The sequence below is a fragment of the Rhinoderma darwinii genome, chromosome 9 (genome assembly GCF_050947455.1).
Source record: "Rhinoderma darwinii isolate aRhiDar2 chromosome 9, aRhiDar2.hap1, whole genome shotgun sequence".
NCBI lineage: Eukaryota > Metazoa > Chordata > Amphibia > Anura > Rhinodermatidae > Rhinoderma > Rhinoderma darwinii.
Genome location: NC_134695.1, coordinates 13004553 through 13020663, shown reverse-complemented (window position 1 = coordinate 13020663; position 16111 = coordinate 13004553). Strand labels below are relative to the sequence as shown.

The following is a 16111-nucleotide window of genomic DNA, read 5'->3' as shown; positions in this document are numbered from 1 at the left end:
TTCAATTGGAGCTCAGAGGTGGAAACCACTTGAAGACTATCAGCCCGCCACTGACAGTAAAATAACCATCAGCCCCCCACTCACAGTAAAATGACCATCAGCCCAGCACTCCCAGCTTCCTCTTGTAGGTAGTGCCGCACAGCGCCCTTGTAGGTAGTGCCACACAGCCCCCTGTAGAAAGTGCTACACAGCCCCCTAGTAGGTAGTGCCACACAGCCCCCTGTAGGTAGTGCCACACAGCCCACTTGTAGATAGCACCCCTTCCTATAGATAGCGCCACTGTAGCTCCCTGAAGGAGCGGAACCCCCCCTTGGACAGGGATTCTGCTCCTGGAGCGCTCGCTGAATGTCTCTGTCCATATAAGGACAGTGATATCAGGGGCAACTCGTAAAGCGGTATCCCTCTCCATAGCGTTGCCGATGCTGTGACCAGGGATTCCACTCCAGGAGAAGCCCATGTGTCCATTTATGGACAGTGACGTCACTGGCTTGTCCTGGAGTGGATTCCCCAGGATATATATGGACAGAGATATTCAGCGAGCGCTCCAGGAGCGGAATCCCTGGCCACATGGGGATTCCGCTCCTTCAGGGTGCTACAGTGGCACTAGTAGATAGCAGAGCAGGGAGATACCTCCCTGCTCCGCTATAGTGGTGCCGCTACCGCTGTAGCAGCCACAACGGCTGCTAGCGTTTCCAACGGGCGGCACGGGCGCCCTCATGCCCGGTGTCTCCGCTAGCAGCCGTTATGGCTGCTACAGCGGTAGCGATGCCACTGAGTGAAGAAGCGCCCGGGCGAAAAGGCGGCTGCTTAGTCACCGGGTCCGGGCGCTTCTGAAGCAAGCAGGAGAAGGGAGCCAGCACAGCGCCCCCTTCCACCTTCTGGAGTGATGTGCCCAGTACAATGTCACAGGTCGCTCACCCCTAAGGCCGCCCCTGTCCATCACATGACTGTCCATCATTATATCCACTGGAGGTAAACAATGAATGTTCCTACTGAATAACAACAAGCAGAGATCTTGAAAATTGGGAGGAATTGATACAGAAAGTGTATTGGAAAATTGTATAACATTTAATTATACAAAAAATAACATTACATTTGCTGAAACCAGAGAACCTCTTTAAGACTTTTCAGTTATAGACCTTGATTTATGTATGCAGTATAAGGCTGGGTCCTTGTGCTGCAGACTTTTTTTGTTGTGGATTTTATAACAAATCCGTGACAAAATTCAAATGTGTTACATGTACTGATTCAAATTATGTTGTGGATTTCACCCTATGCATTGCAAAAAGCGAAATACGCGGTGAAAATCTATGACAAATTTGTGACAGAATTGATATTTTGCGAATTAGAACATCTGCAGCATACTTTCAACTATGCGCTGATTATTTCCGCTGCATGTGGATGGAGTTTTTAAAATCATTCATTCACATTTATTGTACTGTAAATTGCAGCGGATTTTCCATGCGGAACATGCACTAAAGGTCCACAGCTATTCGGCAGCGCGTGACTTCACCGATCTAGACATACTTGCCTACTCTCCTCAATTGTCCAGGAGTAGTCTGAAATAGCGAAGAGTTCCAAGCAGATCAGACAGCTGCCACTAGTTGAAGCTCAATTCATAACTGCTGCCATGGATTTCAAGAGTAGCTTTATGTATGCAATAAGTTCCCCATTGTGGAAGCTGCAGGCAAACATAGGGGCACCCTCTAGAAGCGGAGTCCCCGGCCAGAGCATCGCAAAATCTCTGGCCAGGGACTCCTGTCTTGGGAAAGCCCTTGAAGTCGCTGTCCATATATGGACAGTGAGGTCAGGGGCTCCTCCTGGAGAAGAATCCTCGTCTAGAGCGCTGCTGACGCTCTGGCCTGGGATTCCGCTTCTGGAGAAGCCCCTGGCATCACTATCCATACATGGACAGTGACGTCCGTGGCTAGTCCTGGAGCGAAATGCCCAGCCATAGCGTTGACATAGCGTTGACTCTCTTCTATCTACTCCCCTGTAGATAGCACCACCACTCCCTGTAGCTAGCACCATCCTCCCTGTAGATAGCAACCCCATGTAGATAGCTCCAACCCACCCTGTAGATAGTGCCACTGTAGCTCCCTCTAGGTGTGTGGCACTATGTACAGGGGACACTGTGGTGCTATCTACATGGGCACTGTGTGTGGCACTATCTACCTGGGCACTATGGCACTATGTGAGAACTATGGCACTTTTATATGTGGGCACTCTGGCACATTATATGTGGGCACTGTGGCACTATGTGGGCACTGGCACCATCTATGTGGGCACTAACTACAGAGGCATTGTGGCACTATCTACAGGGGCACTGTGGTTTCCAGGTGTTTGGAACAAAAAAAAACTAAAAAATTAAATCCATCTATTTTTTTTAATGGCCATGAAAAACGGATGACAACGGCCATTAAAAATGGACAGACGGACTGGAAATTAATGAAATTAATGAAAATTTAGAAACACACTGATGCAAAAGTGTCATGAAAAACTGACAGTTGATCAGTTTTTATTGGCCATATTTTTTAACTGTCATGTGCAGAGTTTGTACATACAAAAATATAGCTGATTCCTTTCAAAAACAGCCACACCTGTCCACAGCCCCCTTCACTTTAGTAGAGCTGAACTGCAATAACAGACACAACCAATGGCCAGTTGTAGCACTGTTGCCATGGTTTTGTAATCCTATATAACCACTTTAAACAGTGGATGCCCTATGCTGCCACTCTTTTATGAGGGGGCCCTCAGTTGGCAGTATTGTTTATTGGAGGCACTCTTCTGTCACTGTTTATTGGGGGCACTTTGTCGGCATTATTTATGTGGACACCTCTGTTGTGTTTCTTGGCTATATCTGTTACCAGGACAATCAATATGGTTGCCAATACATCTATAAGCTTTCCTAGACTCCTAAATAGTAAGTTTATCTAGTGATACTTTCCTCACCCCATATTACGGTCACTAGACAGTTTTACCATTCAGGCTTCTTGGAAAGCTGGAAGCCAACCCATGTGCGACCTGTAAAGATGGCCATAGTTTTTGTCCCCCATATTTAGTATAAACAAATATAACGGAGAGATAGCTGTATAGAATTTTTAACAACTTGACAAAACAGGACAAACCAAAGGCTTTTACACCAAAGTGTAAAAATTCGAAACATTTCAACAATTCAAAGTTACATAGTGTGACCTATATGTGATTTAATATGTATTAGACTCTATTGACCTCTCGTTATTTGAATACGTTCAGCATATGCACCAGGAAAGCTTCTATGTTATTCTAAACAGAAAAAAAGGTATATCGATGTATACCAGCCCGGTGTATTACAATGGGACATCCTTCTGTCATATGTTGGGTTAACAGTGACTTATAGGTACTTCGGCGTATACGCTGGGTGCTTTCCTGGTGCATGAGCCGAACATAGGGTTCTAATGTGATGTAAGCAAAGCCTTATGTAGTGTAGTATTTATTTTATGTGTTTGGAACAAGAAAGGGTGGGTTGTATAGCAATTTTAGGACCAATTCACTAGAAGTTACTGCTTTTACATATAAAGGATTGTCAACGTCCCAGTAAATATATTCATTGCGCAAGTATTCTAGGATATACAGTGAATGAAAAATACTAGCATTTCTCGCTTACATTTTGAGGGGCTATCTGGCTCCAACAAAGTCTCTTTTGGAGGGTTCAGAAACCGTGGTGTGTCTCCAGGACCTCTTGAAGGCTTCTCCTTGGTCTTCAGGAGTCTCTTCACTTTAGCAGTTATCCAGTTACTTCTCTTGTGACTGTCAGTAATAAATAAAACGCGTTAGGTAATCTTACCGATGCTACCTGCTGGGTCCAGTGTTGAGGCATCCTACTGGAGAAGATCTCCCTGTTGAGATCTCAACTATCATCTTATAGTAAAAGTACATTTATATAGTACAATTTTTTACTCCCAAAATGATCATGACCATAATGCTCCTTTGACAAAGTTATATTGCTCCATGCAGAAGCCTTATTTTGGAGCCACGGATAGGATTGGATCCAATCCTGTGACAACAGAAAAGCCTCTTCTAAGTATACAGACCCTACATGGAGCCGGAATTACGCATGTGTGAAACTGACCTAAAATGGATGTTTGCACCATTACAACTACCTATGTGCTATGAATAATTGTGTGTTTGCACAGTTGGCTGAATAAGAGGAATTACCTGTGTACTGCAGGAGCTGGTTCCAGTACTCTATACTGATCCATGATCTTATCAAGTAGTTTTTGCTTCTCATGTTTCAGCTCTGTCAGTTTCTCTCTAGATATGAAAGAACGGTGTGGTCATTATAGTTTTTCCATTATTTTATTTCACCCCCTGCAGAAAGAACCTATGTGCTAACCACTATACAGCCATGTTTACACATGTACAAAATAGCATGCCGTTTTCTGGTGTTTTCTTTATAGAATATATTTTTACAAATGCATTTTCAATGTCGTTTTAAGGCATATTAACCCCTTCAGGACTGAGCCTATTTTGGCCTTCAGGACGAAGCCGATTTTTCAAATCTGACATGTGTCACTTTATGTGGTAATAACTCCGGAATGCTTTTACCTATCCAAGCAATTCTGAGACTGTTTTCTCGTGACATATTGTACTTTATGTTAGTGAAAAAATTTGGTTGACAAATTCAATATTTATTTCTAAAAAACACCAAGATTTGGAGAAAATTTGCAAAAATTAGCACTTTTCTAAATTTAAATGTATCTGCTTGTAAAACAGATAGTAATACCACACAAAATAGTTACTAGTTAACATTTCCCATATGTCTACTTTAGTTTGGCATTGTTTTTTGAACATTCTTTTATTTTTCTAGGACGTTACAAGACTTAGAACTTTAGCAGCGATTTCTCATATTTTCAAGAAAATTTCAAAAGGCGATTTTTACAAGGACCAGTTCAGTTGTGAAGTGGTTTTGAGGGCCTCAAAGTATTCAAAACAGCATTCAGAAAGTGCTTTAACCCTTTAGGCGTTTCACAGGAATTAAAGCAAAGTAGAGGTGAAAGTTACAAATTTCATTTTTTTTTTACACAAAATTCATTTGTAAAACATTTTTTTCTATCCCACAGAAGGTTTTACCCGAGAAATGTAACTTATTATTTATTGCCCAGATTCTGCAGTTTTTAGAAATATCCCACATGTGGCCCTAGTGCACTAATTTACTCAGAATCAAAGGAGCACCTAGTGGATTTTGGGGCCTCCTTTTTTTTAGCATATATTTTAGGTACCATGTCAGGTTTGAAGAGGTCTTGTGGGGCCAAAATAATAAAGACCCCAAAAGTGACCTCATTTTGGAAACTATACCCCTCAGGGAATTTATCTAGGGGTATAGTTATCATTTTGAACCCACAGTTTTTTTGCTAAATTTATTTGAATTAGTATGTGAAGATGAAAATCTACTTTTTTTCTCAAAAAACGTTGACATTTTTAATTTTTTCAAGGAATAAAAGAGAAAAACACCCCAACATATGTAAAGCAATTTCTCCCGATTATAGCAATGCCCTATATGTGGTAATAAACTGCTGTTTGGACCCACAGCAGGACTCAGAAGGGAAGGAGCACCATTTGGATTTATAAATTCTGATTTTGCTGGAATAGTTTTCAGTGCCGTGTCGCGTTTGAAATGCACTGCAGGGAACAAAATAGTGGAAACCCCCGGAAAGTGACCCCATTTTGGAAACTACACTCATCAAGGAATTTTTCTAGGGGTAAAGTTAGCATTTTGACCCCACAGTTGTTTTGCTGAATTCATTGGAATTATTCTGTAAAGGTAAAAATCTACTTTTTTTCTGAAAAAAGGTAGCCATTTTTAATTTTTACAAGGAATAAAGGAGAAAAAGCACCCCAACATTTGTAAAACAATTTCTTCCGATTACGGAAATATGCCATATGTGGTAATAAACTGCTGTTTGGACCCACAGCAAGGCTCAGAAGGGAAGGAGCGCTATTTGGCTTTTGGAGCTCAAATTTACCTGAAATGGTTTTTGGGTGTCATGTCGAATTTGCAAAGCCCCTGAGAGGCCAAAACAGTGGAAACCCCCCAAAAGTGACCCCCATTTAGGAAATTACACCACTTAAAGAATCTATCTAGGGATATAGTGGGCATTTAGACCCCACAAGTCTTTTGCAGGATTTATTAGAATTAGGCCGTGAAAATGAATATCAACATTTCTTCCAATAAAATGTTGCATTTTTTCAATTTCACAAAGGATAAAGGGGGAAAAAGCTGCCCAACATTTGTAAAGCAATTTCTCCCGAGTACAGCAATACCCCACGTGTGGTCATAAATGGTTTTTCATTAGAAAGTAATTAACCCTTTCTGGACTGATCCATTTTTTTATTTTCCTTTTTAGTTTTTTCCTCCCCCCGCGTTCCAAGAGCCATAACTTTTTTATTTTTCAGTCAATAGAGCGGTATGAGGTGACCAAAAAACAGCGATTTTGCAGTTTTAAATTCTTATTTTTTAACGTGAGATGCTCCATACATTACCCCCCACACTAAGACATGCTATGTCGTGGTGCGCGAAGAGGTTAATGTGCAGCGGATGGTGCAGAGTGAAAATTAAAATTTTCCACTCATATGCCATTTTAGTGCACTACATGTTATGACCAGTTTGTGCCACTGAAGACAAATACCTCATAAAATATTAACCGGGTTCTCCCGGATATGGCAATGCCATATCTGTGGACGTAAACTGGTGTTTAGGCACGCTGCAGGGCTCAGAAGGGAGGGAGCGCCATTTGGCTTTTGGGGCGCAGATGTAGCTTGGTAGTTGTTCTGTTTGGGGTTTTATTGGTGTTTCAGTTTATAATGTGGGGGCATATGTTATCTGTGCGGGATACATCAGGGTATAATAAGAGGGTATAATAATGCAGTAAATAAATAATAATCCGCAGATATGTGGCCGGTGTTGCACTGATAAATGGCGCCCGATCTTATCTGCTTTTGGAACACTCTGCACATTTTGCATCGCTATATTCTGAGAGCCAGAAGTTTTTTTATTTTTTCTCCACCGGAGCTGTGTGAGGGTTTATTCGTTGCAGGACAATCTGTAGTTTTCATTGGTACCATTTTGGGGTAACAGAAATTTTTTTGATCACGTTTTATTCCATTTTTTGGCAAGCAAGGTGACTAAAAACCATCAATTTTGACAATGTTTTTTATTCTTTTTTTTTTATGGCCTTCACCCTAGGCTATAAATGACCATTTTACTTTATTCTGTGGGTCGATACGATTACGGCGATACCATATGTATATAATTTTTTCATGTTTTGCAGCGTTTGTGCAATAAAATCACTTATTTATAAAATAAATTATTTTTTGTGTCACCATATTCTGAGAGCCATAACTTTTTTTATTTTTCAGTCAAAAAAGCGGTGTAAGGGCTTGTTTTTTGCGGGACGGGTTGTAGTTTGTATTGGTACCATTTTGGCGTACATGCGACTTTTTGATCACTTTTTATTGTATATTTTGGGAGGGTTGGTAACCAAAAAATTGTGATTCGGCACTGTTTTTCGTTTATTTTTTTCGCGGTGTTCACCGTGCGGGAAAAATAATACTACAGTTTTATAGATGGGGTCGTTACGAACGCGGTGATACCAAATATGTGTACTTTTTTTAACGTGTTAATTTTTTTCCTATAATAAAATACTTATTATAGGAAAAAAAGCATTCTTTGTTTATGTCACTTCTAACTTTTATTTTTACACTTTAAAAACATTTTGATTATCTTTTTTTTACTTTTCTTACTTGTCCCACTAGGGGACACTTAGACTTGCAGCTCTGATCGCTGCTAAAACACATTACACTACACATGTAGTGTAATGTGCTCTAACTGTCATTGTGACGTAACTGTCACACTGACAGGAAGCATCGGAGGACCGGCCGGAGGCTGCTCCTCCGAGGCTTCCATACATGGGAGCCCGGAGACCATTTTCTGGCCTCTGGTTGCCGTGATAAGGATCGTCAGCCCCCGCAAATGCATGTGGAGGGCTGCCAATCCGCTGTAAACCTCTTCAATGTGGTGATCGCAATCGACCACCGCATCGAAGGGGTTAATTGACGATTTCAGTGGCGACAGGCCGCTGATCGGCAACTGGGAGAGCAGGGCAGACGCCCTGCACAGTTAACCGCCGCTGCGGTGTAGCGCCGTGCGGCGGTTAACTGTTAAAGCGCGGACGTAACTGCACGCCCAGGTGCGCGAAGTTACTGCTCACCTGGATGTGCATTTACGCCAAGGTGCGGGAAGGGGTTAAAAGCTTATTACGTCTAAGGATAAAAACAATATGAAAAACACAATACCTAGAGCATACTGTGTTTTAAAAAAATAAAAAAAAACTGAGCACAAAAAACTCCAAGTGTGTACAAATATTCATATTACTATAGATCAATAGCAAACATCTTGCTGCAGCAATCTGCCAGAAAAAAACCAAAGCTTAAAACATGGGAATACGGCCTATTAAACATTTCCATTGTGACCACACATAATACTGGTACGCCTGACTTTTTCATATACATCCTGGCAACTCCTACAAAGAGAAAGTGGGACCATATATATATGATTTGATATGCCATAATTGTATATGATTGCTGGGGGTCCGACAGTTGGAACTGAGCCCAAGAATGTGATCTGTTGGCCAGAGTGCGGAGAGGTTACACAGAGCATCTCTCGCTCTGGAGGACTTGTCTAGTCCTGTATTACACAGACAACCCATTGATTTGAATAGGAAATGTGTAGCGCATATTTTTTATGGTGGTGACTCTGCAGGCAAACTGGTGTATTAAAAAAGGTATCATGTGCACCAGGGGCGGTCGAAGCATGATAACTTTGGAGTGAGTTGATCCACCATAGAATTCCAAAATGCAAGAAGGGCTTAAGACACAAATAAAGTGTTCAATGCTTTATTGTGGAGCACAAAAGCACATAGCAGTGACGTTTCGGCACGCACGCCTACCTCAAGCAGCTTAAAGAAGGCCGAAACTTCACTGTTATGGGCCTTTGTGCTCCACAATAAAACATTAAAAAATGTATTGGTGGTATCTTGGGTCCTTCTTGCATTTTCGGCTGCAGGTTCCCCACAGGTTACATCTGCTTGCTGGGGGTCCCAACAAGGGGAGACTTTGTGATCAGCTTATAGTCAACGGACCTTTCTAACAGGTAGGCATTGTCCAAAGTGCACAACTCCTTTAAATGTCTATGGGACATGTGCAAACACATAAGTGAATGTGCTCGGCTGTTGCTATAAGTGTCATAGACTATAATGGACAGTGACTACACATGGTAAAATCTTCATAGGGAACATTACAAATTGATATTCCCTAAATGTTCCATATCAGGAAAATTCTATCAATCATTTGTAAGTACATGCTGTGTAGATGATGGCTTGTCCTGCAGGGACCACAACACCTTTCTCTTCCAACTTTTTACTATAAATTTATATTATATATAAAAAAAAAAAAACATTATAATTGAAAAAGTAACAAAGAAGCACAACATTCCATCTTTTCTTCAACAACATATAAATATAAACCAAATGCAGTCCTTGAATGTTGGTGCATTTATTCAAAATGATTGCATTGGTATAAGACAACCTTACCGGTAGGATCTTTCTTCTTCTTGCCTCAAAGCTCCACTTTCCAGACTCTTCTCTAATAATTCACGATTGTCTTGGGTTAATGAATTAATCTGAGACAGCAAATTATTATTCTGCTCTTGAATAGTAAATTTAACCTGGGTCAACACCTAAATGACAATATAGACATTATTTACAAAAGTGTATTCACCAATTTATCTCTAACAAGGACCTTTCTCAAGTTCATAAATGTTAGTAGAATAAACATCTACAAATGTATATAGCAATACCAACCTGGCACTGTTCAGAAAGAGCTGTATTGCTGATCTCCATGCGTTGTACAAATTCCTTCAGTTCCATGCGCTCTCTCTCTAGCTGTTCTCGCTGTCTCTGCTCAGCTCCTAGCTGTCTCTTCATTTCTCTTAGCTCTGAGGTCTTTTCAGTATAAGTCTTTTCTAATCGAGACAGCTCCTCTTGAAGTCTATGTCAGAAGAGCAAGTTGCCATAATGTATTTAGGGATATCAGTTAATGAATTGTGCCAAAAAATGCAGTCAAAAGTAAATTTATGAAAAGACAGTGCTTACAGGTATCTAAAAATAGCCCATATCGAATGGGTCAAATTCATGACTCTGACATACGAATATACAGACACTTGGTATCGATCATAAGTTGTGTGCACATATATGCAATGGTTCTCTGATACCATCGAGCTTGTTCTATCAGTACTGAGTCTTGCTGACTCATTGACATATGACAAAATGTCCAGTCCCTGAAAGTCACGTAGTAATGATTTATGCTTCTGCAAAGGTTTCAGAGGGACAACTGCGCCTGTGCATTTCATTCACACTAGAAGGAAAATGTTGTGGATCTTTATAACATAAAGGCGTAGTTTACTAATTCATTCACCTCTTGTGCTCATCTTGAAGTCTCCGGTTTTCCATCTGAAATTCTTGAGATCTATCTGTCTGCTCTTGCACCCTTCTTTGTTGTTCCTGCTGGGTCTGTTCCCCCTGTATAGACAGTTGAGAGAACCTACCAGACAAGTACATTAGAAATCATATGCAATTCATACAATACACTTTTAATAGTAACATTAATAATCTGGGCGATATGCTGAAGTTCTGCATGGTCAGACTAGCTAAAGGACCCCTTAGTGGGTCAGGTTCTGATCGGATAAAGGGGCCCAACCACAACAAATGACAGTAAGGCAGATCACTACTTTTTGGACTATTAGGTCTTGGCATTATGGCGATAATAGCAGTATAGGTTACACAAGTAAAAAGAAACATGCACCTGTTCTATATAGCTGGGAGAGGGGGTTAAAATAATTTCCTCTGGTGGGTTTCTACTGTATATCATGTATGTGCATTCCAGTAGTAGCCGGTGAACCCTTGAAAGATATTCCTGCAGATATTGTCCTACCTTTCCTGTAGCTCACGATGTTCTTGTTTCAGCACTCTTATGGCATTCCGACCTCGTCTCAGCTCTCTCTGCATCCTTTCCAGCTCTCCCTCCTGTCTTTGTAGGTCCCTGAGAAGGGAGTCATAACGTCCTTGTAATTCTGATCTCTCTCTTCGTACACCATGCAGTTCTATAAGTAGCAAGGAAAGGGGCGATTCTGTGGCAGAAAGAGGGGTGTAAGCAGAATTGGGATCAGATATAAAAGTTTGGTCTGCAGTGGAGGGTACCAAAGTTGAGTAACTAGATGAGATATTGATGATTTTAGATCCAGAGGGTGTTGATGTGTCCGAGATAGATGACAGAATCTTGGGAAATGAAGGAGTGGATTCAACATTTTTGGTTTCAATCCCACATGGAATACAAGTAGATTCAGCAACGATTGATGGTTGTGAAAGTAGGGGAATGTTTTCATCTAGTTGATTGCTTAATTTTGGCACCTGATCACCTTCCTGAAGCAATCTTTTCCCCAAAACCATTTCTCTACAGTTTGTTTCTAATTGCCTTTTCCGAGGTTCTGCCTCTCGAAAAGTGCTCTGTGTTTTATGGTCCTCAATTTTTCTTTTGTAAGATGTCTTTTCTCCTGCTCCTTGCTCTACTTGACTTTTAAGAACCTGTATATCTTCAGCACTTTCATGCAATTGTCTTTGAAGAAGCTCTGCCAACTTTTTGCTCTGATCCAGTTTACACTGAAGGGACTGCTCATATATCTCCCTTTCTTTAATCTGTTTTCTTAGTAAATGCTCTTTTCTTGTGCATTCCTCTAACTGGATTTTAAGGGTTTGTATGTCTACTTCTTTTTCTTGGAGTAGTTTCTGAGAAATTTCAGCCTCTTCAACACTTACTTGAAGTTGTCTCATTAGACATTGTGTCTGTTCATCTTTCTGCTGCACCTGCTTTTCTGGAGACTTTACCTCACCAGTCTCTGACTGCTTGTTTTCTTCATGAATCAAACTGGCCGTGCACTGACTCTCTCTGATTATTTCATCCAGCTGTCTTTTTAACATTTGAATTTCAGCATTGTCATGCATTTGTTTCTCAATAGACTGCACATTTCTATCATCTAATTGTCGCTTCAAAGACTGCCTCTCTCTTTCATTTTCTTCCATTTCGATCTTCCTTGACTTTTCTTGTTCAGCACTCTCTTGCAGTTGTCTCCTTAGGAACTGGAGTTCTGCACTGTTCTCCTCAAGCTGTCTCTTTAGTTGCTGCTCTCTTTCCTCCAGTCGTCTATTGAGCATAAAATTCTCCCCACTTCTCTCCTCTAGATGTCTTTTTTGTGATTCTATTTCTTCTGTACTGTTTTGAAGCTGTCTTTTTAAGGACTCTATCTCTTCTACTTTTTCTTTAATTTGTCTGCTTAGTGAAATCTCACTTATCTCTTTGTCTTTCACCTGTCTTTTCAGAGACTGTATTTCTTCTTGATTCTCTTTCAATAGGTTCTGACATGATTGTCTCTCTCTTGCATTTTCTTCTAGTTGTCTTTGCTGCACTTTCCTCCTTCCTTCATTTTCCTCTAAGTGTCTCTTAAGGAGTTGCAACTCCCAGTCGCTCTCTTCCAACTTTCTGTTTAGGGACAGCTGCTTTCCAGTGCTTTCATCTAGCTGTCTTCTTTGCAAAAAGATTTGTTCTTCTCTTTCTTCTAGCTGTTTTTGTAGGGCATGCATATCTGTCTCACTTTCTTTAATCTTTCTGTGTAAAGTGCCCTCTTTCTCTGAACTTTTTTGTATTTTTCTAGTCAGACTTTCTATTTGATCTGACATTTCATGAAGCTGACATTTTAATGATGTTGATTCTTCTGTCAAAGTCTGCAGTGTATCAGTCTCATATGCGTTCCCTTGACGCTGCTGCTGGAGACATTTTTCCTCCATATCCTTGAGTTGTATCTTTAATGACTGCACCATTGTATCTTTTTCTTGTAACTGTATCATTATGGTCTTGAGTTTCTGAGAACTTTCTTCCACTTTCTTGCACTCTGATAGCTTTTCTCTTTGACTCTGCTCAAGCTGCCGCTTCAATAATTGGCCCTCACTACAAGTGTCTTGAAACTGCTTTTGAAGAAACTGAATGGTGACAGTGCTCTTTTCCAGCTGTTTCTTTACTAACTGTTCTATGCCCTCTATTTTTTCCAAGTTTCTTTTGAGTTCCTGTACCTCTGATGTTCTCTCTTCTAGCTGTCTCTTCCCTAACTCATCTAAATCTTCTCTTTTTGACAAGTGCTTTTTGAGTTCCTGCACCTCCTGCGTCTTCTCTTCCAGTTGTCTTCTAATAGACTGCTGACATTCTCCTTCTTTGGCCAAGTTCTCCCTGAGTTCCTTTACCTCCTCAGTTTTTTCTTGCAACTGTTTTTTCAATAGCTGTTCTAGTTCATCTTCTTTTTCCAAACTTCTCTTAAGTATTTGTATCTCCCCTGTTCTCTCTTCCAGTTGACTTTCCATTATCTTCATTAATTCATTTCTTTTTTCCAAATTTCTTATGAGTTGACTTGCCTCATTAAATCTTTCGTCAAACTGCTTCTTCAGTATTTGCTCTCTTTGTTCTCTTTTGTCTAAGTTTTTCTTGAGCATCCGCACTTCAACTGTTTTCTCTTCCAACTGTCTCTTCCACAAATGCTCCAACTCTTCTCTGTTTTCTAAGTTTTTTCTGAGCAGATGTATTTCCCCTGACTTTTCCTCCAATTGCTTCTTCCATAGATGATCTACTTCCTCTCTTTTTTCTAAGTTTGCTTTAAAAGTTTGAACCTCTAGCGTTTTCTCATCCAGTTGTTTTTTTAATATGTCTATTTCATTTGTGCTTTCTTCAAACTGCTTCCTTAATGATTGTTCACCTCTTTCTTGGAGATGCATCTTTATGGAATGCATATCTCTTGTGCTGGCTGCCAGCTGCGTTTTTAGGAATTGCATCTCCTCAGAACTTTCTTGCAGATGCTGCTTAAGTAAGTGCGAGTCTCTCATATCCGATAATTGTTGTTTTGTTAACTTTATCTCCACAACCTTCTCATGAAGTTGTCTCTGCAAGACTGTGTTTTCACCTTCTTTTTCTTGTACCTGTTTTTTTAATGACTCTATCTCAGTAGTACCCAATTCAAGCTTTGTATTCATAGAGTGTTCCTCAGCTGTATTTGATTCCAGTTGTGTCTTCAGTGTCTGTATCTCTTCAACACTCAATTTCTGTTGTGTCTTCAATGACTGTACTTCTTCAGTTCTCAATTCCAGTTGTGTCTTTAATGACTGGAGCTCTCCAATATTAAGCTCTAGCTGTGTCTTTAAGGATCTTGACTCTCCAGCACTCAAGTCTAGTTGATGTTTCTGTGATTGTACCTCTGCAGCACTCTTATCTAGCTGTGTTTTCAGTGACTGTACCGTTCCAGCACTCACTTCCAACTGTATATTCAGTGATTTCACCTCTCCAGAAATTAAATCCAGTTGTGCATTCAGAGATTGTTCTCTGTTTGTGCTGGCATCTAGTTGTCCCTTTAGTGACTGTACATCTCCATCACTCTGTTCCAGTTGTGTTTTTAATGACTGTAACTCCCCAGTAATTAGCTCCAGTTGTGTTTTCAGACTTTTTACCTCTCCGGTGCACAATTCCAGTTGTGTTTTTGATGTGTGAACTTCTCGATTACATAATTCCAGTTTTGTCTTTAGTGCTTCCTCATCTCCAGTTTTCAGGTCCAGTTGAGACTGTAATGAGTTAATCTCTCCAGCACTGAATTCTAACTGTGTCTTTATTGACTTTACTTCTTCAGTGCTTAACTCCAAACCAGTTTTTAATGACTGTGCCACTTCAACACTCATTACTAGCTGCATCTTTAAGGATTGTATCTCTTCATCGCATAGTTCTAAATGTCCCTTTTTCAGCTTTATAGTATTAGAACAATCTGAACATTCGCTTGCTGACTGCGGAAGTTCTGAAGAAGTTTCTTTTGTTTGGCTTTGGATTATCTCATCTTCACAATCAATGTCTTTAAGATGTTTGTTACTCTCTGTATCATTTCCAATTTGTATCTGTGATTGATTAATGCCTTTGCTTGATTTGACTACATTTTCACCATTGTTTTCTGTCTTTGTATTTGTCCGCAATCCCTTTACAACATAGCCTTCTGCTTTTTTCCTCTCTTTATCATTCCTGCCTCCATCACCATGTAGATGATCTTTATCCATTAAGCTTCCACCATCTGGCTCCTAGTGACGTAAACACATAGAAAATAAAGATAACTATTTCTGTAATGTCAGGATAGGGAGACAGACAGGTGAGCCCTAATCTACCCGCCACTCAGTCCCTGCCTACTTGCACAGCCCGTCCTAGGCGACGGCGTACAACTGGGCGACGGTCCCTACACGCAATATGTGCACGACAGACAAACAAGACAAGGGTACACAAGAGCAAGGGAAGTGGGGCAGTTGCCCATGGCAACACCGTGAGCAACAGAGTAGTGGATGAGCCGAGTCAAACCAGGAGTGTACGTGGTAACAAATGCAGAGCAGGAGAATAGTCAGTCAAGCCAGGGTCAATATGAAGCAGAGGTCAATGGTAACAGCAGGAACAGCAAAGCCAGGAAACAAGAGAATCATAGGCAAAGGAGAAGCAGCAAATGAAGGTATAAGTAGACCAAAGGCGGGAGCTAGAACCGTCTGGCCAGGCTGTGATAGGCTCTCCCACTCCTCAGCCTACCAGCCTGAGTGGTAGCAGATCGAATCACTCTAGCAGACCTAGGAACAGATGCAGACTGATTAACCACGGGCGTCGACACAGAAGCTGTGTCAGGCAAATCCTTTACAATTTCATTGCAAAACTTTGTGCCATTTGTAATGACATACTACTGCCTATATTATAGAAGAACTACAGTTTATTCATAGGAGAATTTTACTAAACTATTTCATGCCCCTCCATATAATAGTGTATTGTGTCTCCAAACTAAACGATCTGTAAATGATGCTATTTTGGAGCTCATGTTTAACATGCTGAAATCTCTAAACCTGTGGTCTGCAGCCTGTGGCTCTCCATCTGTTACAAAATGGTGGTCAAGCTGAGAGATGTAGTTTTG

At 40.7% G+C, this 16111-nt stretch overlaps 1 protein-coding gene across 1 annotated transcript in view; it reads right to left on the bottom strand.

Annotated features, from left to right (window-relative positions):
• The window catches only part of LOC142660260 (uncharacterized), a 148859-nt gene that overhangs the window by 2295 nt on the left and 130453 nt on the right, over positions 1–16111 (bottom strand). The window contains exons 14-19 of the mRNA XM_075836850.1: positions 11029–15248; positions 10513–10638; positions 9900–10086; positions 9630–9775; positions 4198–4293; positions 3647–3789 (exon numbers count right to left, since the gene is read on the bottom strand). Of these exons, the coding sequence (XP_075692965.1) occupies positions 3647–3789; positions 4198–4293; positions 9630–9775; positions 9900–10086; positions 10513–10638; positions 11029–15248 (4918 nt within the window). The remainder of the gene's footprint in view (positions 1–3646; positions 3790–4197; positions 4294–9629; positions 9776–9899; positions 10087–10512; positions 10639–11028; positions 15249–16111) is intronic.